The sequence below is a fragment of the Syngnathoides biaculeatus genome, chromosome 8 (genome assembly GCF_019802595.1).
Source record: "Syngnathoides biaculeatus isolate LvHL_M chromosome 8, ASM1980259v1, whole genome shotgun sequence".
Lineage (NCBI taxonomy): Eukaryota > Metazoa > Chordata > Actinopteri > Syngnathiformes > Syngnathidae > Syngnathoides > Syngnathoides biaculeatus.
In genome coordinates this window covers 17,159,891-17,186,971 of record NC_084647.1, presented here as the reverse complement: position 1 = coordinate 17,186,971, position 27,081 = coordinate 17,159,891, and the positions used below count along the sequence as shown (strand labels likewise).

Sequence of the window (27,081 nt, the reverse complement as noted above, 5' to 3'; positions counted from 1 at the left end):
TCCAATGGAAAATACTTCAGCCTTAAAGCTTCATATGCTTTCATTTGGACGATTAAGTGTTTTACACAGCTTGCAAAATATGGACACTTTCTCTCATTATGAGGCCGACTCGAGAGGGTGCAGTAAGCCTCTCAGCGTCTTGTCAAAATTTACTGCTGGTAATTGCTCAGGTTTTTTTTTTTTAAAAATCGTTTATAGGAAACGATTAAGGTTGAAAGGCAGGGAAGAATGTCATTGATGTCCTCCAGCCTCTGAGGGACCGTCATTAAAAATCAGCTTTGTGTTGGTAATCGCCCACACAATGACTCAGAGTTAATGTAAGACATGAAACGACGGGCTCGTTAAGTACACTGGAGTCCAAAAGTGGTTTGATTTGTGCGGCAGTAAACCACCAAAGTGGTCCACATCAAGACAAGGAAGTGTGAGTTATTGTGGGGGCTGTGACATTATTAACGTAATCCTTTGATTCGGCCGGAGTTACCTAGACGGTATTATGGACGTACAGTACAACAACAGGTGTCGCTATATTTGATCATTTTAAGGTCGGTTTAGCCAATCTGAGGCCTGTAGAAAGCAAAATGGATGACTGCCTATGTCACTTTTGGCCGTGGGGCTTTGAGAGTATTTTGGGGTGAAGTGTAATGATAATCTCCACCCAATTGGGGGAACTATCCAGCCATCCATTTACTTAGCCGCTTATCCTCACGAGGGTCGCGGGGAGTGCTGGAGCCTATGCCAGCTGTCAACGGGCAGGAGGCGGGGTACACCCCGAACTAATTGCCAGCCAATCACAGGGCACGTGGAGAAAAATAGTCGCACTCACAATCACACCTAGGGGCAATTTAGAGTGTCCAATTAATGTTGCATGTTTTTGAGATGTGGGGGAAACCGGAGTGCAAATTCCACACAGGTGGGTCCGGGATTGAACCCTGGACCTCAGAACTGTGATGCCAAGGCTTTACCAGCTGGAGCACTGTGCCGCCCTTGATGGAACTACTATTTACAAATTTTATGGGGCCTCTAAAATAAATACATTATCTGTCATGAGCAAGAATGGACAACAGCCTAAGAGTGGCTTCGGGCGGTCTCATCTCTGAGACCTGTCAACGGTCACAGCTGTTTTGCTTGAGGCACTGTGATTAGACCAAGTATTTAAGTTGGCGTTTTGTCACTGGAATTTGCCAGTTCGTTGCCTTGAGTTAGTGAGTTGCGTTCACTGCCAACAGGACTCTCCACCACCGAGAGAAAGTGTAGTGTGAGCTATCCTCGTCACAGCGATAGTCCCATTTTAGTTCATGTTTCCAAGTTTGCCTCCTAATCATCAGACCTGGCTTCATGTTTTTGGATTTTGCATACAGCCTAGCGTTGTTATGCCTCTGCCTTCTCAGGTGCTTACACCGTGCACGGTTTATTCAACAAATAACAAAACTACGCCTAACATCATGCCCTCATCTTGGAGTCCTGCATTTGGGTCCCGCCCCGCACCGTTGGTTCATGACAGAACGAACTGGCAAATGCCACTGACAAAACTCCAACTTCATGCGAAACAGCTGTGACCGTTGACAGGTGTCAGAGATGAGACCGCCCAAAGCGGTGGCCAGGCCACGCCCCTCTTGGCCATGGTCCATTCTTGCTCGTGAGATTTTCCATTTTATCACAAGTAAGTTTTATGTCTTTATGTGTTCCTGTATTGGATTTCCAGTCAGTTAATAATTTAGTTGTGTGGTCCTAAATTCCCGATTATCCATGAAGGTGTAATACGAGTACACATCTGGGTGGTGAGAGTGTGGCCGGTGATTGGTGGAAAACCAGGAAGTGCGTTGTGTACGTTACTGTGAACGCATCCAGCTTTAAGAAACACGTTTGTTTTTGTTAACGGAACAGGCTGACACGTGGGATTGGATCTTCATGTTTTTGTCATGTGAAGCAGCATGTAGCTCATGATCCAAGGGGATATTTTTTTCGTTGGGGTTGGGGACTCTTAGAACAGTGTGAACAATTGCATGTTTGATATCACGATGTGGCTAAATGTTCAGTACAAGCCTTAAACCTTTCCGAATCTTGCAAGGAATGATTGACATAGACTCTGCATTCCGCTATCAATCAATATTTCATCAGCTCAGCAATAAAAATGAAGATTTCACAGATCCTCATCAATGCCTCAAAATGGCGATTACCCCAGTCAGGACCATTTTAGTGGCAGTTTTGCATGAGCTGCCTTTACGACCCCTCCCTGCATCTGCTGTTTCCACTCGCCAGCCCCCCTTTAATATTCGCTCTACGCACACTTGACCGTTAAATACAATTTTGGGGCTTTATTTCCTCAATGGTGAAGGAGCCAGGCCACAGCTAATGGTAGCAAGCAAACAACGTGCAAACATAAAACGCTTCACTGCGTCTCATTTCCTGAAACACACACACACACATACGCATATGCAGGTCCGCTTGTGGAGTTTTAATAATTCTGTTCCAAAAACTACATTACTGATTACTACATTATGCCTATGGTATCCCATATTGCAATATGAATATAAGCATCACTTTCTAATCTGTTTTATAAAAACACCAGCTGTGAAAATATCATCTGTCCTGAATTTTGTAGGATTTGGTGCAGAAAAAAAATGGTTTTATTTTATATTTAAAAAAGTCATGGGAAGCGCCATCCAGCGACCATAACCGCTTTTCTGTGCCGCTGCAGATGTGGCATCTGTAGAGCTGATGTCTTACTAAAGTGACAGTACGGCATGAGGCGTGGTGGCACCAAGCTGCTAAATGGTTCAACACAGTCGCCATGATGAAAATATTATCTACACGTCTAAAATGACCACGCATAAATCTCCTTACTAAAACGAAATTCAAATAGTGCCCTTCACTTGAATTGATGCCGTGTTGTCATTCATTTCAGGTGGCACAATCCTCTTAAAATTACACCGCAGTTGATGTCCAAAAAACAACAGGTGGTGCCTTTAGGTGGTTGCGATTACCTTTACGATGACTTATCACACCCTTATGTATGGCAGCAGAGGTGGCATCTGTACAGCTGGAGTGTACAGTGGAGTTAAATGAAGAGAAAGATGTGCACATTGGATTATTGTTCAAATCTTTCAATATCGACCAAGAAAGAATGACCGTGGTGCCTTGAGTTATGAGTTTGATCCATTCCATGGCCACGCTTGTAATGCAAAACACTTATATCGCAAAGCATCTTCCACATTAATATTCATGCATAGAAATTGATAAATAGATTCGTTCCAACTTTCCAAAAAGGAAAAAAAAGAACTGAGAATGATTTTCAAATGTCTTTTAATCAGAAAAATAGTGCTCTATTATATTTTACTTGAGAAAAATAGACAATATTTAAATTTTTATGCCATATTTTTTGCTTCACTTCAATGGACATGTTGTGGCTCTTTTTGATGTAGTTGCTTTGTCCACCAGGGAGCAGTACAATCCAAATAATATGGATTTCCATGTAGACAGTCACAGCTTCTCAGTAATAGTTGTTCTTTACAAAGAATAAACAATATAAGTCTGTCAATATTCATGCATTATCTGGGTACATGTGTTGCACTGCCATTTGTGTTCCAGTATTCGTTGCTTGGTTGGTTATAACACCAAAACAATGATGCCGCTTATACCCTGTTTGACTTTTTGCATCGTTTGTAAGCATTTGTTAGCTTTCTTAAGGCAAAGCTGTGTGGTTGTTTTCAACACCCAACATGTTATGCTTTGTTTTTATGTTTAGTTTGACATGAAACTTCAACTAGGTGTGGCCAAACAACTGCTTGTTGTGTAGTGAGTTGAGTTAAGTACACTGGCACGATTCAATACTCTTAAAACCTATCGAATGGATTCTTAAAATGTCTTAACTCAGGACACACATATCTCAGTGGACCACTATATTGGGAAAAAAAAAATCAATCTGATGACACCCAGTACTCTCTAAAGTTACAAAACTATACACCCAACTCAACGACTATATAAGGAAGTACAGTCCATGTACTTGTGTATACTCTACACAAGTAGAGTATACAGTACCATGTCCTCGTTGACCTGCTGGATATTAATACTGTGGTAGGTCTACCAGAAGCACAAGGAAGAATAAGTTGGGGGTTTTACTGTCCTGACATCTATTTGGCACCACTAGAAAGCAATCCTTTGCTAGCAGCTAGCGCTTCAGCCGTGATCCAGATGCTCCAAGAATGACATCAAAGCCGGATCATTGCAATCAATAGGGTGAACGTGTAAATCTTGTACTAGAGCCTTGTTTTTGAAAGATTCAGATGTCGGGTTTAGCCGTTGTTGTGAGCTGTTCATTGCGGCTTCCGCTAATTAGCCATGTAGGATATTATCGCCTCTGCTCATTGGCGTGGACATCTGGCTTTTGCTTTATAGCCTTGCCTTCTTCTGCATCTCTTAAATAAAACATCAAACTTGCTCATGATCATAAACACACAATTGTTTACTGACAAACGGAAACTTTGTAAGAAATAGGAGTAATTGCTTCAGAATACAGTATAGCCTCCATGGTTTTCTGAATCACGGCAGCAGAGGAATTTGGTTACTCTGTGGTGTTTACATAATTCACCCGCGGGACTTCGAGTTGGGGTGCGGGGTACCGCACGGACTGTTTTTGTTGTTGCGCTTCCGGAGTAAAGGTTAACAGAGTTCCCGCCGTTATGCGAGTAGTTTGGTGATGTCGAACAATAAAGCAAGTTCTTTTCCTGTGTCCGACACTCCGCCTCCGACTCCTTTTCTCCGGCGCTACACTGGTGACCCCGACGTCAGTCCCGGCGTTTTCGAGACTGAAACGAACATGGCAACCGCCATCCTCAAATTGCCGGAGTTTTGGGAGACGTCCGCGGCAGCGTGGTTCGCACAGACGGAGGCTCAGTTCGCCCTCCGCGGGATCTCAGATGATTCCACGCGTTACTACCACGTTGTCTCAACACTCGGGAGCTCAACGGCGGCCAGAGCAGTGAACTTCATCACCTCTCCCCCGGCCCGAGATAAGTATGCTGGGATCAAGGCTCACCTTCTCAAGGTTTTTGAGCTTTCACGACCGGAGCGTGCCCGACGTCTGTTGGCTATTAATGGACTGGGGGACAGCAAACCTTCCGAACTCATGGAAATGATGCTAAACCTGCTGGGCACGGAAGAGCCCAATTTCATTTTCATGGAACTGTTTCTCAGGCATATGCCACCGCATGTTCAGACGGCGCTCGCGAACAGTACTGTCACTGAGCCCCGGGCCCTGGTCAAGGAGGCCGACCGTTTCTTCCTGGCAACCCAGCGCTTCTCCCCTGAGACGCTGGCCGAGACGCGCAGTTACTCACCTTCGGGCGCGGGGGTGGCATCCAGCAGGGGCCCCTTCGGCACCGACGGCCGTGCTGGCGCAGGCTTGTGCTACTTCCATGCCCGTTTCGGTGCGAAAGCGAGGAGGTGCCGCGCCCCTTGCAACTACGACGCGTCGGGAAACGCCAAAGCCCACGCTTCGCAGCGGCCGTGAGCGTGGGCGCGAAGAGCCGGCTGCTGTTCATCAAGGACAACCTTTCCGGGCGAAAATTCCTTTGCGACACCGGTGCCCAGAGGAGCGTCCTGACGGCCACTGCGGAGGACGCCGCTGGCGGGACTCATGGGCCACCCCTACTGTCCAATAAAGGCTCCCCTATCCGCTCTTATGGCATGAGGACTGTGGACTTGTGTTTCGGGAGTCAGCGCTTCACATGGGACTTTGTCACTGCGGATGTCTCATTCCTTCTCCTCGGCTCTGATTTTTTTTGTGCCCACGGGCTGCTGGTGGATGTTAAGAGGGGCCGTCTGGTGGATGCACTGACTTTTTCCACGGTCGCCTGCGTCCGCAATGAGGCGACTTATGGTGGTCTCCCCAGTTCGCTATCGGACGGCACCAAGTACCAACTCCTCCTTGGTGAGTTCCCTGGCTTGACACGGCCCACTTTCTCCTCTGCCATGACTAAACATGGGGTCGAGCACCACATTGAGACCAAGGGCCCCCCGATCCACGCGAGGGCCCGACGGCTTGATCCCGAGAAGCTAGCAGTCGCTAAGTCCGAGTTTGCCAACATGGAGGGTCTGGGCATCGTCCGCCGCTCGGATAGCCCGTGGGCCTCGCCACTACACATCGTCCCTAAACCGAGTGGTGGGTGGCGACCGTGTGGTGACTACCGCCGCCTTAACGACGCCACTACGCCCGACCGCTACCCTGTTCCACACATTCAGGACTTCTCAGCCCACCTGGCAGGCAAAATCTTGTTCTCCAAGGTCGACCTGGTGCGCGGGTATCACCAGGTTCCCGTGCACCCCTCAGACGTTCCCAAGACAGCTGTAATCACTCCGTTTGGACTGTTCGAGTTTCTGAGGATGCCGTTTTGTCTTAAAAACGCGGCACAATCTTTCCAGCGTTTAATGGATTCTTTGCTCAGGGACTTGCCATTTGTGTTTGTTTATTTGGATGACATCCTCGTCGCCAGCTCCTCGGAGGATGAACATCTGATGCACCTCCGCGACCTCTTCGCAAGACTTGAGCAGCATGGCCTGATCATCAACCCGGCGAAGTGTGTTTTCGGGGTGCCCTCTATCCAGTTCCTCGGGCACCTCATAGACAAGAACGGCGCCGCCCCCCTTCCGGCAAAGGTGGAGGCCGTCTCCGCTTTTCCCCGACCTCGCTCGGCTCGGGGCCTCCGGGAGTTCCTGGGGATGGTGACTTTCTACCACCGGTTCATCCGCCGGGCGGCCCACATCATGCGCCCGCTCTATGAGGCTCTTAAAGACAAGGCCCCCAACCGGGACGTTGAATGGACGGCCGAGAGGATGGAAGCCTTCGAGGCTACGAAGGCCGCACTGAGTTGTGCCGCTATGCTGGCCCACCCGACCCACGGGGCCCCTGTCGCTCTCACTACCGATGCATCGGACTACGCTGTTGGAGCCGTATTCGAACAGTGGGTCGGCGGCGCCTGGCAACCGCTTGCCTTTTTCAGCCGTCAGCTGGTCCCCAGGGAGCGCAAATACAGCACGTTCGATAGAGAGCTCCTCGGCCTCTGGCTGGTGATCCGCCACTTCCGCTCCCTATTGGAAGGCCGTGAGTTCACGGCATATGTGGACCATAAACCCCTCACTTTCGCCATGTCCAAGGTGGCCGAGCCGTGGTCCGCCCGCCAGCAACGCCAACTGTCGTTCATCTCTGAGTACACTACGGACATCCAACACATCGCCGGCAAATCCAATGTGGTCGCGGACTGCCTCTCCAGGGCGATCGTCGGCACTGTGCATCTGGGTCTCGACTACTCCCGCATGAGCGCAGACCAGGCCTCGGACCACGGGGTGCAGGCCCTCAAGACCTCTGACACGGGTTTGCGCCTGGAGGAAGTCGCGGTTGGTGACTCGGGCGTCAGGTTGCTCTGCGACCTCTCAGCTGACCAGCCTCGGCCGCTGGTCCCTGCAAACTGGCGAAGAGCTGTTTTCGAGGCGGTCCACAACCTCTCCCACCCCGGAAGGAAACCGTCCGTGAGGCTGGTGGCCCAGAAGTTCGTGTGGCGCGGTCTCAAGAAAGATGTGCAGGCCTGGGTCGACTCGTGCGTGGCCTGTCAGCGGGCTAAGGTGCATCGCCACACAAAAGCCCCCTGGGAGCCCTTCGCTGTCCCCGAGAGGAGGTTTGACCAAGTCAACGTCGACTTGGTAGGTCCACTTCCTCCCTCGCACGGATTCACCTACTTGCTCACCATGGTGGACAGGACGACCCGCTGGCCCGAAGCCGTTCCCCTCTCCTCGACAACGTCGTCAGACGTGGCCCGGGCGTTCATCGGCACGTGGGTTGCACGCTTCGGGACACCGTGCGACCTTTCCTCAGATCGTGGCCCTCAGTTTACCTCTGAACTCTGGAACGCAGTCGCTGAGAGTTTGGGGGTCAAGCTGCACCGCACTACCGCCTATCACCCCCAGGCGAACGGTCTTTGCGAGCGGTTCCACCGCTCCATGAAAGCAGCCCTGCGTGCCGGCTTGACGGACGGCAACTGGTTGGATAAGCTCCCGTGGGTCATGCTCGGCCTCAGGTGCGCCCCCAAGGAGGACCTGTTGTCCTCATCCGCCGAACTCGTCTACGGCCAGCCACTGCGGGTCCCCGGCGAATTCATCCCGGACGCCACAGAGCCCTGGTCCACAGCCAGGCAACGGTCCTCCCTGCTGGAGGCCGCAAAAGGGTTCGCGCCGGTTCCCACGTCGCAACATGGCACCCCAGCTGCCTGGCTGCCCCGTCACTTGCGCTCTGCGGATTTTGTGTTTGTTCGTCATGACGCCCACCGTGGACCTCTCCGCCCCCCATACGACGGGCCGTTCAGGGTCCTGGAGCACGGGGATAAGAGCCTGCTCGTGGACATTGGCGGCAGACCCGAGACTGTTTCCGTGGACAGGGTCAAACCCGCGCACCTGGACATTGCCCAGCCTTTGGGGTTGTCCCTCCCCCCGCGCCGGGGTCGTCCCCCTTTGCCCTGTGCCCCTGCGCCTGCCGGGGTACCCTTGACCCCGCCTGAGCCCTTGTCCCGTGACTCAATGGACAGTGCGGCCCCGCCCCCCTCGGCCCCTAGAGTGCACACCCGCCGGGGTCGGGTCATCATCCCTCCACGGCACAAGGATTTTGACTATGGGTGAATTCTGGGGGGGCTTGTGTGGTGTTTACATAATTCACCCGCGGGACCTCGAGTTGGGGTGCAGGGTTCCGCACGGACTGTTTTTGTTGTTGCGCTTCCGGAGTAAAGGTTAACAGAGTTCCCGCCGTTATGCGAGTAGTTTGGTGATGTCGAACAATAAAGCAAGTTCTTTTCCTGTGTCCGACACTCCGCCTCCGACTCCTTTTCTCCGGCGCTACAACTCGTTTATTCCCTCCGAGAAAAGGGAGGGATTGTAGCGATCAAATGCATGCAATCAGTCATCTGCTGGGTTCACATTCATACTAAACACAGTGATTACAAATATACAATTGTTTCACAGGAGTCATAAGTGTTGACTTTCTCGTTTAAATTTCTTGTGTCCGTGAAGGAAAAGCGATCATAAAAAGCAAATGCACATATTGCAGTACATAAGCGATTCTAACATTTTCCCCCAACTTATACTAATCATTAACCCGATCCCCCCCGTGATCACAAATATGCAATACTTTACTGTCTGTTACCAAGGAGAACCCATGGAATCGGACTATAATTAAATGAAACCAAGTATCACTGTACAATCCAGGAAAGTACAATTTTTCAGAGCAAGATCAGAACCTTGTGAAGTTGTTTGAGGCTGAGAGCGGTGGACTCATTTGCACTCTGCTTTTCTGACTTCAAAGTGGAATTCTCCGAGCGGTGTGAAAGTCCACAATCTTCACGAAAAGACATTTTCCCCTTCAATCCACCACTGTTTTTACATCCCAAATGATGACACTGCTTAGGGTCGCCATACAAATTGTGTTTGTTGTTTGTCATTCTTGACATTTGTGTATGCCCGTCATCTGAAATACTATCGCCGATGTCAATTCTTTATGAAGGGACTGACGACAATGTGATGCAAGTTCCAAACTGTGGTGGGCGAGCACCCACAAGGAGGTGTGCACAATTCTCAATTGGGCTAATTTCCAGTATCGCGCGTGGGTCGTTTTTCGACAATAGCGGTAAATTGAACTAAATTGACTGTAAACAACTTTGTTTTGTTCTCATGTGCCTGGGGGTTAAAGGGCGCGCCAACTTTGTTGGAGTGCTGAAGTGGGTTTGCAGCTTCAAAAGTTTTTCATCCACGCAATCCCTTCCACTACTGACGCATCCCCACTCCCGCAGACGTTCCCTTCAACGCAATCATCACTGTTGAGTGGCAGCTAAAATACATTTTTAAAGAGCTGTGGTGCATATTTCACCCTGGTCCCCGGCAGAGGTGCCACACCATTTCCGCCACCCAAAGAAAACATCATGTGGAGTATTGTTAAAAAATACAATTAAAATCAGTGGAGCAGCTGGTTAAGCTTTGGCCTCACAGTTCTGAGGTCCCAGTTTCAATCCCGGACCCGCCTGTGTGGAGTTTGCATGTTCTCCCCGTGCCTGCGTGGGTTTTCTCCGGGCACTCGGGTTTCCTCCCACATCCCAAAAACATGCGACATTAATTGGAGACTCTGAATTGCCCCTAGGTGTGATTCTGACTATTTGTCTCAATGTGCCCTGCGAATGGCTGGCAACCAGTTCAGGGTGTACCCCGCCTCCTGCCCGTTGACAGCTGGGATTGGCTCCAGCAACTCCCTGCGACCCTCGTGAGGATAAGCGGTGAAGAAAATGGATGGATGAATAGTTATTATTCATATTTGACATGTTTTATCTTGTTGAGAAAATAGCCCTGCGCCAGAGTTTGCACGCCCCCTCTTCCACGCGCACACCCTCAAACAAAAAGGAAGCCATCATTACGGCGAGAAGCATAAAAAAATCATTCAAAGACTTGTTGTGCAAATGTACTCTTTTTATTCAACAAATTCGTTCTACATCCTGACAATGTTGGCGCTCCCCTTCTGGCATGTGGGGCCCCTCAAAAATGAGCCAGTTGCTCGCCAAAGCCTTTCCACAGCTCATCTCATTCGGCCCTCTGAAGCAGGGGTCGGGATCCTTTTCCACTGAGAGAGCCACAAAGGCCAAATATTTTAAAGCGTAATTTCAAAAGAGCCATACAGTATTTGAAAAACTAAGTACAGGTGTATTTGTGCATTAATGTAAGACCGACACTTTTAGAGTACAATATGTCTCAGAATTAATTTAAATAACATTGTTATGCTGTTGCTAACCAAAGATGACAAAAATACTTCCATTAATGCGACTTCTGGTGCTGCCCAGTTTTGTGATGGCTTTGTAGTCTGATTCATACGTCGTTAGTTTAAGCTTCATGCAGACGTCGAGACTTCCATCCGTTAATCGTGAACGAAATTCAATTTGATTTGCCATCGTAATGATACGGTGGTGAACAGTTCTTGCCGACAAAGGCGTCTTTTATTCGTTTGACTATCTTGTTTTTATGTGAAGTTGGTGAAATGTTTATTGACAACAATTACAAATGCTTTGGCAAACTCCATCCATTTTCTTTGCCGCTTATCCTCACAAGGGTTGCAGGGAGCGCTGGAGCCTATCCCAGCTGTCAAGGGGCAGGAGGTGGGGTACAGCCTGAACTGCTTGCCAGCCAATCGCACCGCACATAAAGACAAACAGCCAGAGTGTCCAATTATTGTTGCATGTTTTTGGGGTGTGGGAGGAAACCGAAGTGCCCAGAGGAAACCCACGCAGGCACGGGGAGAACGTGCAAACTCCACACAGGCGGGTCTGTGATTGAACCCGGGACCTCAGAACTGTGAGGCCAAAGCTTATCAACTGAGCCCACCGTGCTGCCTTTGGCAAACTCCCCATTCTCGTTGAAAACTTCGATACCCCACATATTATTTTCTTTGAGCGACCTTTGTCAAAAGCGTTTCCATAATTAGTTGTTCCGACACGATCGGCGTTCGACCCTTCTGCGCCTGCGCACATCTATTAACAACACTAAACTACGGCAACCCCACGAGGACAAATCTTCTCTGCACGACAGAAATCACATGAACAGTATGTCGTTATGAGCGTTATCAGCGAGCCATATGGTAACCACCCAAAGAGCCAGGTTTGGCTCGTGAGCCATAGGTTCCCCACCCCTGCTCTGAAGGCTTCCACGGTTTGAAAGTATCCCTGCTCACAATTGTCCTCTCATCCATTTATTTCTTCGAGACAAAATCCACATTTTTGCCCTGTGGGATGCATTGCGGGCGTCCCCAACCATGTAACGCAAAGTGAGCGGGCCAAAAACAAAACCAAAAACACACAAAAAAAAAACAAAAACCAAGTTCTAAGCCGAGTTTGATACTTGTAGTCATGTGGGAGCTTTTAAGAAACAAGCGTTGTATTCACAGCGGCTAATGAACACAGTTAAGCTCCCGTATTGACTGAGGCTACTGTGCTCCACTGTTAAAACTCTCGCTGGCGTTAGCGCCGCGCTAAGCGTGTCAGCCACGGGCTGGCCAATATTAAACAGATTTATGCATGACTTTGAACACAGTCGGGATGTTACTGTACCTCGTAAAATGAAAAAAAGAGGGGGGGGGGCGTGTGGAGGGCTGGCCCAAATTGGACTTTTTAGGTCATTTAGGCCACGCCGCCACATCTGTGCGAGGTGAGCGATGATCTTCATCCACCAACACCTGTCGATGTTTGCGGGTAAAGTAAATATGTAAACTGAACAACTTTTAAGTTGATATTGTTTAGGTATCACTGGATTTTTGTTCAATGTTTGGTGAGAGTGAGTGACACCACAGAAAATTGGATGTGTTGCTGCCATGGCTCACTTGCGACAGCGATCCGAGTTATTTTTGAGCGACTTTTGAGCAGCGCGTCCAATTATCCGTCCCTGCGAGGTCACCTGGGGCCGGTCTGAGGTCACGATTCAGGAGAGGACTTGGCTGCCGTCCGCGTTCACTGTTGTTAAAAGGCCGCGAGCGCGGATAACCCGCTGGCTTCGCCGACCCTTGTAAATCTGTCGTCACGGCGCGTGGGAAAGAGTGGATGCCATGGACAGGCTTTCATGAAAGGTGAAAAGGCTCGCGTGTGTGTTTTTGAAGCTTGACCCGGGAATCGCACGTTCCTTGGACGAAGTCTGGCGGAGCGCCGGAAAACGAGCCTCCAGTCGCTCATTTCGAGGGGCTCGCTGGAATCATTTGCAGGCCTCGGTGTGCATTCCTTGTGCTTTGACTCCCCCCACAAAATAGAGGCATCATGTGGGAATCTGAGGAGAAAAAAAAAATACTTGAAATATTCCATTTGAAGATCGATTGTTATTGCTAATTGCAAGTAATTACAGCCAGACTAAAACAAAAAAAAAAAACTGTATCTCCTTATGAATGGGAGTTTTCTTCAAGGTTACTCTGTTGAACCCCCCCTCCCCCCCAGGTAAGATGACGTGATCATGAACAACTGGCCAGAAGAGTGATGACATGATACGCATGCATCTTGTTGTTCTGCTGCGCAATAACAAACGAAATCCAGATTTTGTACATATACACGCATGTCTGTGGGTCATTGAGGTCATCCAGTTTGTTTTTATTGGGAATAGCAGTCAAGCAAGACTATTAATTCAGTAATTTTATGGCACGTCGACAAATTTGTCCGTGTTCCAAAATGTTTTTGCAAGGAACTTGTACGACCGGAGTTCTCTAAACTGGTCAATGAGTTTTACAGATCACAAAAGAAGGCCATCTGCGGTTGCCACGGGAACACCAGAGCAATCATTTTGTTATTGCAAACCGTAGCATCAGCATGAATGTTCTAGTTACTTGAAAGTGTTCTGTTTTTTCATTGAGTGGTATCGCCGGCGTCGGTGAATGGAATCAAGGCAACAATCCTTGGCCTCAAACGCATCGGAATTGAACGCTCGCAATGGCAGCCACTGGGTTTTTTAATCCACTTTAAATTAACACCGACCTCATGCTCTCGCAGGGACTTATTACATTTCCACCGTTGGTTGGCAATTCCATTAATGTTGTAACTTTGCTGCAAATGATTCATAATTGCCTTTTCCTGACCGCGAATACAGTCTCGGTTCCCAGTCATCTCAGGAACGGGAAAACCTGCCCGGTGAGGTTGTGTCCCTCCAATGGAATGAAGTGAGAACAAAATAATTCCCTTAAACCATTATTCTGAAAATAGTGCTGTTGTTTTTTTTTTTTGTGATTCTTTAATCCTTTTGCTTTTTTGTCATTGAATTTGGTTCTTGTGCCTCTGTTTGCATTTTAGCGCCCCAGGCAGAGATCGATGCAAGAGCGAAGCCGGAGGTGCTCAAAACTATTTTGGCGAAATGAAACAATCGTCACCTCAGATGCAATATTTGCCTTGAGGTTGCTCGTGGAAAAGTACAAACAAGGTCAGAAGGAGCTATGTTGTGTCTTTGTAGACCTAGAGAAAGCCTATGACAGAGTACCAAGAGAGGAACTCTGGTACTGCATGCGCAAGTCCGGTGTGACGGAGAATTATGTTAGAATAGTACAAGACATTTATGAGGGCAGCAGAACAGCTGTGAGATGTGCTGTAGGCGTGTCAGAAGAATTTAAGGTGGCGGTGGGACTGCATCAGGGATCCGCGCTGAGCCCCTTCCTGTTTGCGGTAGTAATGGATAGGCTGACAGATGAGGTAAGACTGGAATCCCCTCGGACTATGATGTTCGCAGATGATATTGTGATATGCAGTGAAAGCAGGGAGCAGGTGGAGGAACAATTAGAAAGATAGAGGCACGCACAGGAAAGGAGAGGAATGAAGATTAACCAAAGTAAAACAGAGTATAAGTGCATGAATGAGAGGGGGGGGGAGAGTGAAGCTCCACGGAGAAGAGATAGCGAGGGTGGACGACTTCAAATACTTGCGGTCAACAATACGGAACAATGGAGAGTATGGTAAAGAAGTGAAGAAACGGGTCCATGTGGGGTGGAACAGTTGGCGGAAGGTGTCTGGCGTTCTATGTGACAGAAGAGTGTCTGATAGGATGAAGGTGAAAGTTTATAAAACAAGTGGTGAAGCCGGGAATGAAGTACGGATTAGAGATGGTGACACTGAAAAGACAACAAGAAGCAGAATGTGAGATAGCAGAGATGAAGATGTTGAGGTTCTTGCTTGGTGTGAACAGGTTGGATAGGATTAGAAACGAGCTCATTAGAGGGACAGCCAAAGTTGGATGTTTTGGAGACAAGGTTAGAGAGAGCAGACTTCGATGGTTTGGACGTGTCCATAGGCGAGAGAGTGAGTATGTTGGTAGAAGGGTGCTGAGGATGGAGCTGCCAGGCAAAAGAGAAGGTTGAAGGATGTTGTGAGGGAGAACATAAGGACAAACTCTTAAATGGAAAAAGATGAAACGCTGTGGCGACCCCTAACGGGACAAGCCAAAAGAAAAAGAAGAAGAAGAAGAAACAATCGTCACCTCAAGGACCTCATATCATGCGTCACAACTATTACTTTTATTAGCATCAACTATAATCAACCCCTAACATCGTGTTGCATCCCGTTGTCTTGAATGTGCAGCCAAAGCCACTTCTAAACACGGATTTTAAAACAAAGACAAAGGACAAAAAAATGTTTAGCTTGTACCTGTAAGGGCTGCGGCTAACAAATCATGGGCGCTGACTCGCTGACCTCGTAATGGGACAAGCCCAAAGTAACAACAACTCGACACATAATCGACTCTTGGGTGAAACTACCTGCTCAGCTGCATCTGTCAAGAGGTGCTCTGAGGAACCAACATTTGATGAATTTGGCTCTCCGACCCTGCTCGCACTCGGCTCTCGGTGGTCCTGCTAGCTTTGGTCTTCTCTTTGAGCCCAGTGGGAGGTCGTAATACTCTGCAATTTGTCTACGTTTCAGTTCGTCTTCGTAAGGCTGAGTTAGCGTTTCAGCAAAAGCATCAAACCGTGCACTCAAGCGGGTCCAAGCACGCTCTTGCAGCGCTTCGAAAGTCTCGCACCTGACATATTTACTAAATAATTGTCAAGCCTTGTTTGCTTGTGTTTCATGTGGCAATAAGATGCCGTATTTATCTCTCAGTTGTTTGAGGACTCTCGTGTAAATAATAGAAATCCTCTTGGCAGGCGGGAAGGGCTCTCAGACAGGTTTGATGCACTGTTTGTACAAAGTTGTTTCTGCGGGCTGTTTTCTCTGTTGCCCGCTTATCCAAACATTTCATCTAATAAATCTTGTAGTGCTGATCCCACAGCAATATTCCCTCAAGTTGGATGATAAATATTTGCCGTTCTTTCATGTTCAGTCTCAGACGCCCATTATGAAGTTGTCTCTACTGCGTGTATACATTTCTGCCAGCAGGGAGAGTATCAATCTCTACAGGATGAGATGTAAAGCGTTTGTGTCCTTGTGAAGTTGAGTTACGACAGATTTTCATGTATTTATTTATTCGTTCATTTATTTATTCCGTGATTGACCTAATGATTGACATAAATTTCATTCTGCTAAGTGCAGTTGGAGGTGCACGGCACGGTGGATCAGCTGGTAAAGCGTTGGCCTCACTGTTCTGAGGTCAATCCCGGACCTGCCTGTGTGGAGTTTGTGTGTTCTTACCGTACCTGGGTGGGTTTCCTCCACGCACTCCAGTTTCCTCCCATATTCCAAAAACATGCAACATTAATTGGACACTCGAAATTCCCCTTAGGTGTGATTGTGAGTGCGGCTGTTTGTCTCAATGCGCCCTGCGATTGGCTGGCGACCAGTTCAGGGTGTACCCCGCCTCCTGCCTGTTGACAGCTGGGATAGGCTCTAGCACTCCCCAAGACCCTCATGAGGATAAGCGGCAAAGAAAATGGATGGATAAGTGCAGTTGGTTTCAGTGGCTGAACTTGAAGTTTTCTTTCAGGTGAGTCATCAAAGTTGCCGCCATGCTCCAGCAGCACATGATGATGAAAATTTTTAAGGCTTCATAGTTCACTATTGCCAATATGTCTTTGTGAAATGTGGCACTCATGTGTGCATGTGTGTGTATATGTGTGTGTGTGGGGGGGGGTGGAAGGTGTTTGAGCAAACTTTAGGATGAGTTTGGTTTTCAATGACCACTGAAAATGGTCACAATGACCCGAATGCTCACTTCAAACAAAATGGCCGACTTCCTATGCCGGCATGCCTTCCTGAAACGTTTTTGTGCGTCCATTCATAATCTTCATGCCTACCAAATTGTGTGTTGCTCAAGGAAAGTCGATTCAAGCAGCTGAATTTTCAAGCGTTTTAGTGACAAGTCACCAAACTTCTCTGCGACGGTCCTCCTCCACACAGTGGCAAAAATTGTAATTTCACGCATTTCAACATCGCCCATGTGTCTGGTAAATTGTTCGTCATTCACATCTGGCACCAATCAGCCACAATCTTCAACACGCAATTCTTTTTAGAGGATGCTTGGAAATTGCCAAAATGGCCCAAAACTGCCATTTTCAACATCCATCCATCCATTTTCTTTGCCGCTTATCCTCACGAGGGTTGCGGGGAGTGCTGGAGCCTATCCCAGCTGTCAACGGGCAGGAGTCGGGGTACACCCTGAACTGGTTGCCAGCCAATCGCAGGGCACATGGAGACAAACAGCCGCACTCACAATCACACCTTGGGGACAATTTAAAGTGTCCAATTAATATTGCGTGTTTTTGGGATGTGGGAGGAAACTGGAGGGCCGGGAGAAAACCCAACGCAGGCACGGGGAGAACATGCAAACTACACACAGGCGGGGGTTGGGATCGAACCTGGGTCCTCCGAACTGTGACGCCAACGCTTTACCAGCAGCTCCACCGTGCCGCCCATTTTCAACATATTTAATCAAAACGGCCAACTTCCTATCTTTTTTAGCGTGCAATTTTGATTTTTTTGATAATGGGAAAGCTCTCAAAACTAATGACGAATCAAGGTGTGCGTGCGTGTGTACGTGCAGTCTTGGAGAACTTGCACCTTTTCATGAGGGACCCCGAGACCTTTAAAGTTCAACTGGGCCTCATTGAAATTTAATATCGATGGGCATGTACTGACTGAACTCTCACCCACAGGTATTCCGTAACGAGCGAGCCAAAATGCCATCGTCATTTCCAACGTCCCTGTTGTAATTAACCGCAAACAATTCGATGTTACGTTTAGGAAGTGGCTCCATGATTAACGCGAGAGTGACAGCGGCTGCTTTATTAGTCAAAAGACCTTGTACGCTGCATTCGGTGTGTTTTTATGCAATCTCTCCTCTTCTGTCGGCGTTAGCCAGTTGTTTGTGATGACGAGACGGCTCAATATTTGACAGCATTGGTCGCATTCATCGGAAGACCATTTTGCCTTCTGCTTATACTTTATTTGTTCACTCGCAGTTTTACTACGCTAGCTTACTATCATCGAAGCTCACTGCACTGTTGTTCGGCATTTGCCTTAAGGCTCCGTCACACCATGACGTTCTGGTCAACTTCCTCTGAACATTTCAATCGTTCTTTTTTCCAGTGTTTTCAAACGCGGATGACACATCTGGTGTGCGATTAACGTGTGTCTAACGCATGACTTAACGTGTCTAACGAACGAAAAGCGTGTAACTGCGACCAAATAAGATACCCCTAAAAACCATTAGCGTGTGCAAACGCGTCATTGGGGCGCGACGAGCGATGTGGCAACGTAAGACGAGCGTGTGACCAATAGGTGAATAACGACAGAAAAATGTTTTGCTAGTGTAAAATTTTTACAGTGGAACGGGAAAGAAAATGTTGGAGATTTCATAGTCACTTCAGTTGTTGTCTTGAGTTAGAACAGTGAGCAGAAGAAAAAAAGTTAGGGCGCGGACTTCAGCAACTAGCGCTGCTAGTAAGAAAGCTAAGCCTCTTTCATCACGAGCAATGTGTTTGGAGGAAAAAAAAAAACAGCAGGAGGAAGAGCACGTCCGCGAAGTCACGCACCATGCGACACCCCCTGGGGACCCTAAACACCTTGCAAACCCCAGTGAGGACGGTCCGAGAGACAAAGAGACAAAAGAAGCAGAGAAAGGATTGCAGGATCCTGGACCGGGCTGTTGAGGATAGTCTGGTGGAGTTTTTCCGCGAAAACGAACTGCTGCTTTGTGGATCTTCCATCGTAGGTGCTCTCTACTGTAGCTTAATATTAAATGGAACTTGCTTAGAAGGCATCGGTTTATATACCCATATGCATGGACGTCCGGGAAACGCACGAATGACGCTCAATGTACGCCAAACGACGTTCGTTTGACTTTAGTTACAGGCTGTGTGCGCGACGGGATTGTTCAGTGGTCGTTGACAGGTCGCCAGTGAGTCGTTCACTGCAAAGCAAACGATTAAGTAACAACCAAGTAAAGCTCGAGTTCCGACTGACTAACGATAGCCAAACGCTCGCGAACCTTAGTAAAACGTTCCACGAACGTTTTGAACGTTCTCCAGCGTTTAAAAGTAAACGTTGATGAACGCTGGTCTCGGTGAGAACTTTTGTCCATGTTCAAAACTTTTTTTCTCCGCCGATTCCCAGCGATCATTGACGTTCACTAGCGTTCAAACAACGCTCTTCTGGAGCTATCCCGGCGACCATGGGCGACTACCAATGTTTCCTCAAACGCTATAGAACGCTGACCAGAACGTCATAGTGTGAAGGGGCCATTAGACAATCTCTCCACTTTCTTGCAAGGAATGCACACGAAGTACAATATTGTTGATGTTTCCCACTCAACAATCATATGTTAGTGATTGGCGGGAACTCCATGACCAACATTAGAAGACCTTGTGTACTGGATCCAGGATGTTTGGTCAGCACAATTCGTCCTCTTTCGTGCAAGGAGTGAACTAGAAAGACTTATTGCCTTATGTGCTCGATTGCTGACTCTGGTGTTCGTAGCTGACTTGAACACATGCCTTCGATTCGTGGCCAAACAAAGCAAAACAACAGTCCAGCCCGGACTGTTTGTGGGCCGTGAATAATGCTGGGGTCAAAGGTACGGATGGGGAGAGGGGTGGAATTGCGCGAGGATGTCGAGGTAGACCGTCCGCCAAGACACAAAATCAAAACATACCCTTTCCATTATTCAAAGTGGAACCAAAGCAACTGGCCAGCCATTGAGATGTTTGGCTTTGACTGAGTCTCAACAGCAACATTAATTACCTTCTGCCTTAATGGGATTTGACGGGCCGCTCACCGTAGCGCGCTTGGCTTCTAAACATGCACCACGGCTGTCTGTGTGTGTTTTCAGAGCTTACACGAAAAAAAAAAAGATGGAGGTTCCCAATTGTAGACTTATTTCAAATTTCATCATTACTATTCACACAAGTAGTTTTACAGACACCCTTGAGGTTTGGAGGCGCTATCAGAGGGGCGAGGCCTTAGCAGACATCACTCCGGCAGGGAAAATGACGCTTTCACTTGAGATGTTCCGTTCACTCCATTCTTTTCCCCCTCACCCCAAAACTTCGCCTTCTCTTGGTCATCTCGCCTCTGGATGGTCGCTCGCCGCATGAGGTGCTTCAATTCAAAAGAACATACATTGAATATTGTACTTTATACACATATATATGTCGGTTTGACAGCTAACAAGAAGCAGTTAAGTGGAAAAACAAAAAATCCAGACAGCAATCATCTCTGACCCCACTTTAAGCACGGGGACGCTCTCATGAACATTTTTACATTTTTGGAAGAGGGCAGATTCGTGCTGATGCAGAAGCAAAGGGGTGGGGGGTGGGGGTGGGGTGAAAGTAGTCAAAACAAGCCCTGGGATGTTTGGGCAAAAAATGTCACTTGCAGGAAATCATCATTAAAAGTACTTTTGCTCCATTTGGAAGTTATGTTCCCTTCTCGCTCCGATCCCTGATTGAAACAAATGAGGCACATTAGTGCAATTGGACTTCATCAGCCAATCTGAAGACGACTGCAATCAGCAAGACGGGCGGGACACAATAACAATCATCAGAAATTGCAATTCCCTTAGAAATTCATGGCTAGATTGGCCTTATATAATTATCAGTCCATCCATTTTTTTTTCATCCTGATTATCCTCATTGTGGTTACAGGTGAGCTGGCTCCTCTCCCATCTAATTTTCGGTTGGAAGTGGGATACACCATGGAGCATTCGCCAGACAGTTGCAGGGCTCATTTTGACAAATATTTACACCTAGGGACAATTTATCATCTGAAAAATACATGCAAGAGAACATGCAAACCAAAATTCGAAGGCCAGAATTGGGATTCAAACGCCCAACCTCAGAACGGTAAGGTGGACGAGCTTACTACTTGTCCAATTATGCAACATTAATTGGAGACTCTGAATTGCCCCTCGGTGTGATTGTGACTGCGGCAATTTGTCTCGATGTGTCCTGTGATTGGCTGGCAACCATTTCAAGGTGTGCCCCGCCTCCTGCCAGATGACAGCTGGGATGGGCTCCAGCACCCTTGTGAAGATAAGCAGCTCGGAAAATGAATGAATGGAAATAATAAAATCAGAATTTTATATTTTATTTTATAATTCGGCGATTAATTTGTTGTAAACGAAAAATGAATCAACTTTTTTCCCCTTGCAGTGGACTATTATTGCCACCTATAATGAGGGAACACTGACCTCTACAGTACAAAAGGAGGCACTGCATTTTGGGGACTACGTGACGTCACCACCGCACGACGTGGACAACTGAGCAGAAGGGTGGCAAAAGCTCGACGTTTGGCGCCGTTTCAAAATAAAAATATTACCCCTTTGTGTAGACATTAAGACCACTGAAAAAACTCTAAAACGAGTACAGTGGTTCTTTAATTTATTATTTTGTAAGTTGTATAGCACTTATAAACGATAGGCGACACGTATTGCAGCCGTTTGAAAAATATAGCTTTTATTGCGAAGTGACGCTAAAGCCGCTGCTTTGGCTGGATGCAAGGATTTTCTGGATGAGTTGTATGGAAGCTCTTGTATGCAACGCCTGTAAACAGCAGCCATGGATGTAACATTGCACTATTTCGATTAACGTTTAATTAACGTTTTATTCCACTCGTTCGCGCTCGCGGTTTTTTTTTTTTTTTTTTTTTTTTTGCTGTAGCAAGCTGAGAGCGAAGCTAGGTGTCACTGACTAGCCAGAAGCCACATCAGCTGCTGTTCGCGATCAGATGTACGCAAACTGCTTTTTTTTTTATTTTGCTTCATACTTGAAATGATGAGTATTTGATATGTTTGACGCAATTTCCCCACTCCCTTTCCGTCAGACATTTGGCCATGGCAGAGGGTATCATGAGCAAAGCTGCCACCATGGAGATCCCTATTAACAGCAATGGAGACACTGGGACTCAGCCAGAGGATGACAGTCTGGAGCAGGTCAGGTTGTTGACATGTTTGAAAGAATGTTGTTTGTTCCGGCAGCACACTGGGCTGTCACTGAGTATTCATCCAACAGGTGAACCTTGACTTACGAGGCTCATTTGATCTGTGACTAACTCCATAACTCAATTTAGCTGCATATTAGAGGTGCAACAATTCATCGATTGATCGATACCTTAATGGTTCTCAAATTAAGAGACAACCATTTTAAATATCAATTCATCGTCAAGAGACATTGTTTAAGTTAAAATTGTCCAAATGCTTGAAAAACCTGACAGCAGTAAATATTCTCTGATTTCTGTAGTCCACCAGGAAGCAGACTAGTTCATGTGTTTATTAAAACAAATATATTGATACATTTTCAAACCGTTATTTTTACTTCGGAAAAGAATGATCAATATCTGTGCTGATTTTCTGATTGATGTCATTCTGAGCTTTACAGATGCCATGTCAACCATGACACATGTTGATATCAGGCATTATTGTAATGGTTAATCCAGTCACACTGGGAAAAAATTGAGTTTTGCTGTTTATTTGGGTTAGGTTCCGAACCACCAATGCAAAAAATGAAATCTGCGGAGTAATGTGCATGCCTCGATTTAATAGTTTGTTTTTATTTATACCCTGGACAGTCCACGGTTAATTTAAAAAAATCCCAACATTGCCTAATATCACAAAACTGCTACCAATCTTCACCTAAATTTATAGGAACATTTCTAAATATACCCCTCCCCAATTGAAAATATTAGCTCGTAATCCCCAATATTTTGGATTTGATAGGGTTTATATCAGCATGGCAGGGCCCACGAGGACATCATGTGTTACCACTACATAGATAGAATTACATTTTCTCCTCTTTTTCAAGTTTTGTTTTAGGCTGCGAAGGAATTGTTCTACCGCCTCCAAACGCTCAAAATCCCTCAAATTATAATTTATGAGTCATATGGGAAAAAAAACAATGCACTGAACCGACAATAGTTATAGTGAGGGAAAACAGAATAGCTTCACTTTCTCTTTTAACTTCAGCTTCAGAGATGCTTTCATACACCAGACAATCATAATAAAGGTCGTGAATAGGAAAAAAAAAAGAGGCATTATAATTGAAGCGAGGTGCTTCTAAACATAATTTTATCGTTTGCGGCTCAGGATTTGCAGCAGGTGATGGTGTCGGGGCCCAACCTCAACGAAACCAGCATCGTGTCGGGAGGTTACGGCAGCCCGGCGGGGGGCATCATTCCGACCAGCTCCATCAAAGGTAGCGGCCGCACCGGCGTGGGCTCTGGACCTGATGTGTTTTTAAAAAGCCTTTAGTCACAGAACCAGGGGCGAGGGTGGCGGGCAGAACAAGCGGAGGGCTTTAGGATGACAGATTTACCATCGCCGTACATCTGCTGATCTCCAGGCTGCTGCTTTACATTATAGGGCCTGCCGTACGTTTCAACCCCGAGTATTTGGACAGAAGACGTGCCCCCGCGCCTGCACCAGGTGCCCGTGCGTTCTGAAGATGTTTCTCAAGTTTAACCCTTTTACATCTTCATCTTTTGGGCCCTTTTTTGTATATATATTAAAAAAAATCCAACTTGGACAAAAGGTCCTCTATGCAGCCTTGCTCGCATGCCTTCAACTGGCAGTTTAGCGTAAATGTATGAGCCTTAACCCTCATGTTATGGAACATTTAATGTTTTTCCGAGACCTCTAGTAACTATCTAAAAATGATTAAGAGTTATTGAAGATGTCCGGACGTTCTGGATGTCGTCTTTCGGTGTCCGGTTTGCAAATTAATTCCACCGGGGGACTGAATGCTACCGGCCTCTGTGCACTAAGCAGATGTTCTAAGACCCACTCAAAGGCACCACTGGCAAGTTTTACAATTTTTCACTCAAAACAAAACAAACGCCCGTAAAGATTCAAGTGTATTTTCTCTTGTGGAGGCAGCACTTCATCACTAAGCCGCCAATCCATGTCTGGTACAAGGGGGGGGGGGGGGGGGGGGAAGCAAGCTCTTGTTGCACAAGATATGAACTGAATACTTAGTCATGGTGTTGCCGTGTAAAATGCGCAATAGGGACCGAGATGTGCCGTGAATACCAAAAAATCTGAACGATGCACCCCCTGAAAATGTTTCTATTGTACTACAATTACTGATGGATGCCAGAAGATGGGATCAAAGTATTTGTCAAACGAAAAAGCTCAACTTGGTTCAGCAGTTCCTTGGCACCAAGATGCCACCTGATGGCGCCAAAACAATATTTTTGGGCATGAATTTGGCCTGAGCGAATTCATGCAAATATGCAGAAGTTCACTGCATCTATTTTTGTCATGTATTCATGCATTGACTCATGATCATCCGGGATGTAGTAAAGAAACATAGCAGGAGGGTTAAGGGATGCACTAACCAAACCACGAGCGCTTATTTATAATATTGTAATGTATGTCTATGTATGTATGTATGTATGTATTGGTAAGACTGGATGTGGATGTTGTTGTCCATGTTTTGAATTTCATTTCATTAACTCAACTTTTCCATGTTTTTTTTTTTTGGAATGCATGAAAAAACCAACAACCTCGCATGCCGTCCATGTCTTAAATCGCTAACACCAAAGACACACATTTCACTTTCCGTTATCCAAAGCTTTTCTCACCCGTGTTCCTCACCCTCGCCACCCCCCCCCCCCTGTGCCCATCTCAGACATTCGCATGAAATCCGGGGCCGCTAGCTTGCCTAGCAGCCAGCCGCACGGCAGCCAGCCGCTCTCAGGTATCGGCGCTCAAGTTCGTCACCATCTCTTCACTCGTTCATTGCCTTGACTCACGTGTCCATCGGGAATAGGATGAGTCGGCGCTTTTATGTGAGCGGCACTTTTTATGTTTTCAAGCTCCCTCGAATCATAACACCAACAACACGATGGAAGAAGTTTCCCGCGGTGTGGCGGTGGAGAAGCTGGATAGTGTGAAGAAATGGGGAATAAACACATACAAGGTAAGACCTGTAAATTATGGACTATTGTACATAGTACATATGGTAAAACAATAGATGCAACTGTATAATCTTTAATAGCCAGTACAGAGAATAATGATAAGTTCATTATATGGTACTGTGGAATTACCACAAGGTACAGTACAGTCCTTAACAAATTTATAACAAAACCAACAACAACCTTACATTTTTTTAGTCTGTCATTTAGACATGACATTTTATACTTAACATTGTCAATTTACAGCTTTTTTTTTTGTAATGGGAGAATTTGAGCCTCAACATAAGGTGCTTTAGTCGAATTTGTCAAGTATAACCGCTCACTTAGTTCAACGTCTCCCTCAGTGCACCAAGCAGATGTTCTCCGAGCGCTTTGGCCGAGGCTCGCGGACGGTGGACTTGGAGCTGGAGGCTCAGATCGATGTGCTGCGAGACACCAAGAGCAAGTACGAGAACATCCTCAGACTGGCCACGGCGCTCACCAGCCACTTCCAGAGTATGGTGCAGACGCAGCAGGCTCTCGGGGACATGTTCACGGACCTCAGCCAGAAGTCACCGGAGCTGCAGGTAGCCTACAGCGTGACGTTTTCTCGGTCTTGGGCTCGCAAATGCAGTATTGTGGAGGACAAAGAGTGACACAGTTAAACAAATACACTACTTAAAAAAATGGTGCCATGAAATATGTATCGTATTTTCCGCACTATAAAGCGCACCGGAGTATAAGGCACACCGTCGGCTTTTGAGAAAATTAAAGGCTTTTAGGTGTGCCTTATATTGCGGAAAATATGGTAATTATTTTATATACGTATTTATTCAATATTGATTTCAGTGTTTATTTATCCATCCATCCATCCATCCATTTTCCTAGCGGCCTATCCTCACAAGGGTCACAGGGAGTGCTGGAGCCTATCCCAGCTGTCCATGAGCACTCGACGGCAAGTTGCCTAATGGCACACGTTGAAGCATGCATGCGGATGTCTCAGACTGGCGGGAAGTTTACCAATCACTGGAAGACTTTTCAGCACCGGGAGCGCTCAGACCATCACACCTGTATCGAACCCAGGTCCTCGGAACTGCGAGGCCAACGCTTTACCAGCTGATCCACCGTGCCGCCCCTTGCATAACCCATTTTTTTCCCATTCTAATAGACTTTTTAAAAAGATGCTAGTTAGGCTTTCAGACCAGTGAAGTGAAATGAGATTAATTTCCACAGCATACTTGACTGTCTCGCTCACACGACAATGGTTGGGAATCACTGCTCTATATAACTGACATGAGACTTTTTTTTTTTTTCACCCCACTCTTCAGGACGAGTTCGGGTATAACGCGGAAACCCAAAAGCTATTGTGCAAGAACGGCGAGTCCCTGCTGGGCGCCATCAACTTCTTCGTGTCCAGTATCGACACGCTGGTCAACAAAACCATGGAGGACACTCTGATGACCATCAAGCAGTATGAAAACGCGAGGTGAGGCAAATTGGAAACATCCTCTTGAGTTGTGCAATCCAATTTTTCTTTTTGTTGTTGCTGGTCGCGCGTGCGCTCAGGTTGGAGTTTGACGCCTACCGGTCCGACTTGGAAGAGCTGAGTTTGGGCCCGAGGGACAGCGCCGCCATGGTCCGCATCGACATGGCCCAGCACGACTACCAAGTGCACCGGGACAAATACGAGCGTCTGCGGAGTGACGTCACCATCAAGCTGAAGTTTTTAGAGGAGAACAAGGTATTTTCTCATCGGATTCTGTATGGTCACTTGTAAGTTGGGGCACTCTTAAGTCAAGGTCGACGTGTGCGCGACAATTTTGATGGCTCGCGGTGTTTTGCAGGTGAAGGTGATGCACAAGCAGCTGCTCCTCTTCCACAACGCCATCTCGGCATATTTCGCCGGCAACCAGCAGCAGCTGGAGCAAACTCTGGTGCAGTTCAACGTCAAGTTAAAGCCGCCCGGCGCCGACAAGCCGTCCTGGCTGGAGGAACAGTGACAGGAAGTACATGTTTATGGGCGGGATCAGTAGAGGATTTTGAAAAGGGAAAATATGGAAGTTTCTTTTTTTTTTTTTTTTTTAAATTCTTCGACATTATCGGTACAAGTTTTATTTATATCTTTTTTTTTTTAGCTAAGTCACATGGTATCTTTTGATAGTCTATTCATTTCCATGTTTATAACAATATGTAAAGTATTGAGCTTTATCGTAGACATAGCTGTCGGGCACCT

At 47.0% G+C, this 27,081-nt stretch overlaps 1 protein-coding gene across 5 annotated transcripts; it reads left to right on the top strand.

Moving 5' to 3' along the window:
* Positions 1 to 1,627: 1,627 nt before the first annotated feature.
* LOC133504992 (arfaptin-2-like) lies at positions 1,628 to 26,858 on the top strand. 5 transcript variants are annotated; one of them, XM_061827778.1, is made up of 10 exons: positions 1,628 to 1,660; positions 21,783 to 21,891; positions 23,041 to 23,149; positions 23,317 to 23,385; positions 24,584 to 24,652; positions 24,771 to 24,874; positions 25,214 to 25,435; positions 26,177 to 26,334; positions 26,415 to 26,589; positions 26,693 to 26,858. In XM_061827778.1, the coding sequence occupies exons 2-10, from the start codon at positions 21,793 to 21,795 to the stop codon at positions 26,846 to 26,848; spliced, it is 1,161 nt and encodes a 386-aa protein (XP_061683762.1). In that variant the 5' UTR covers positions 1,628 to 1,660; positions 21,783 to 21,792; the 3' UTR covers positions 26,849 to 26,858. The 5 variants fall into 5 exon arrangements, with proteins under 5 accessions (XP_061683762.1, XP_061683763.1, XP_061683761.1 ...); XM_061827779.1 differs by lacking the exon at positions 1,628 to 1,660 and adding an exon at positions 21,209 to 21,688 and having other exon boundaries at positions 23,317 to 23,379; XM_061827777.1 differs by lacking the exon at positions 1,628 to 1,660 and adding an exon at positions 21,209 to 21,688.
* Positions 26,859 to 27,081: the final 223 nt, after the last annotated feature.

Excerpts from the sequence above, each read along its gene's own strand:
- LOC133504992 (XM_061827778.1), top strand. The coding sequence starts at position 21,793 with ATGGCAGAGGGTATCATGAGCAAAGCTGCCACCATGGAGATCCCTATT. Across the intron at positions 21,892-23,040 it reads AGGATGACAGTCTGGAGCAG|GATTTGCAGCAGGTGATGGT; the intron begins GTCAGGTTGTTG and ends TTTGCGGCTCAG. Across the intron at positions 26,590-26,692 it reads AGTTTTTAGAGGAGAACAAG|GTGAAGGTGATGCACAAGCA; the intron begins GTATTTTCTCAT and ends GGTGTTTTGCAG.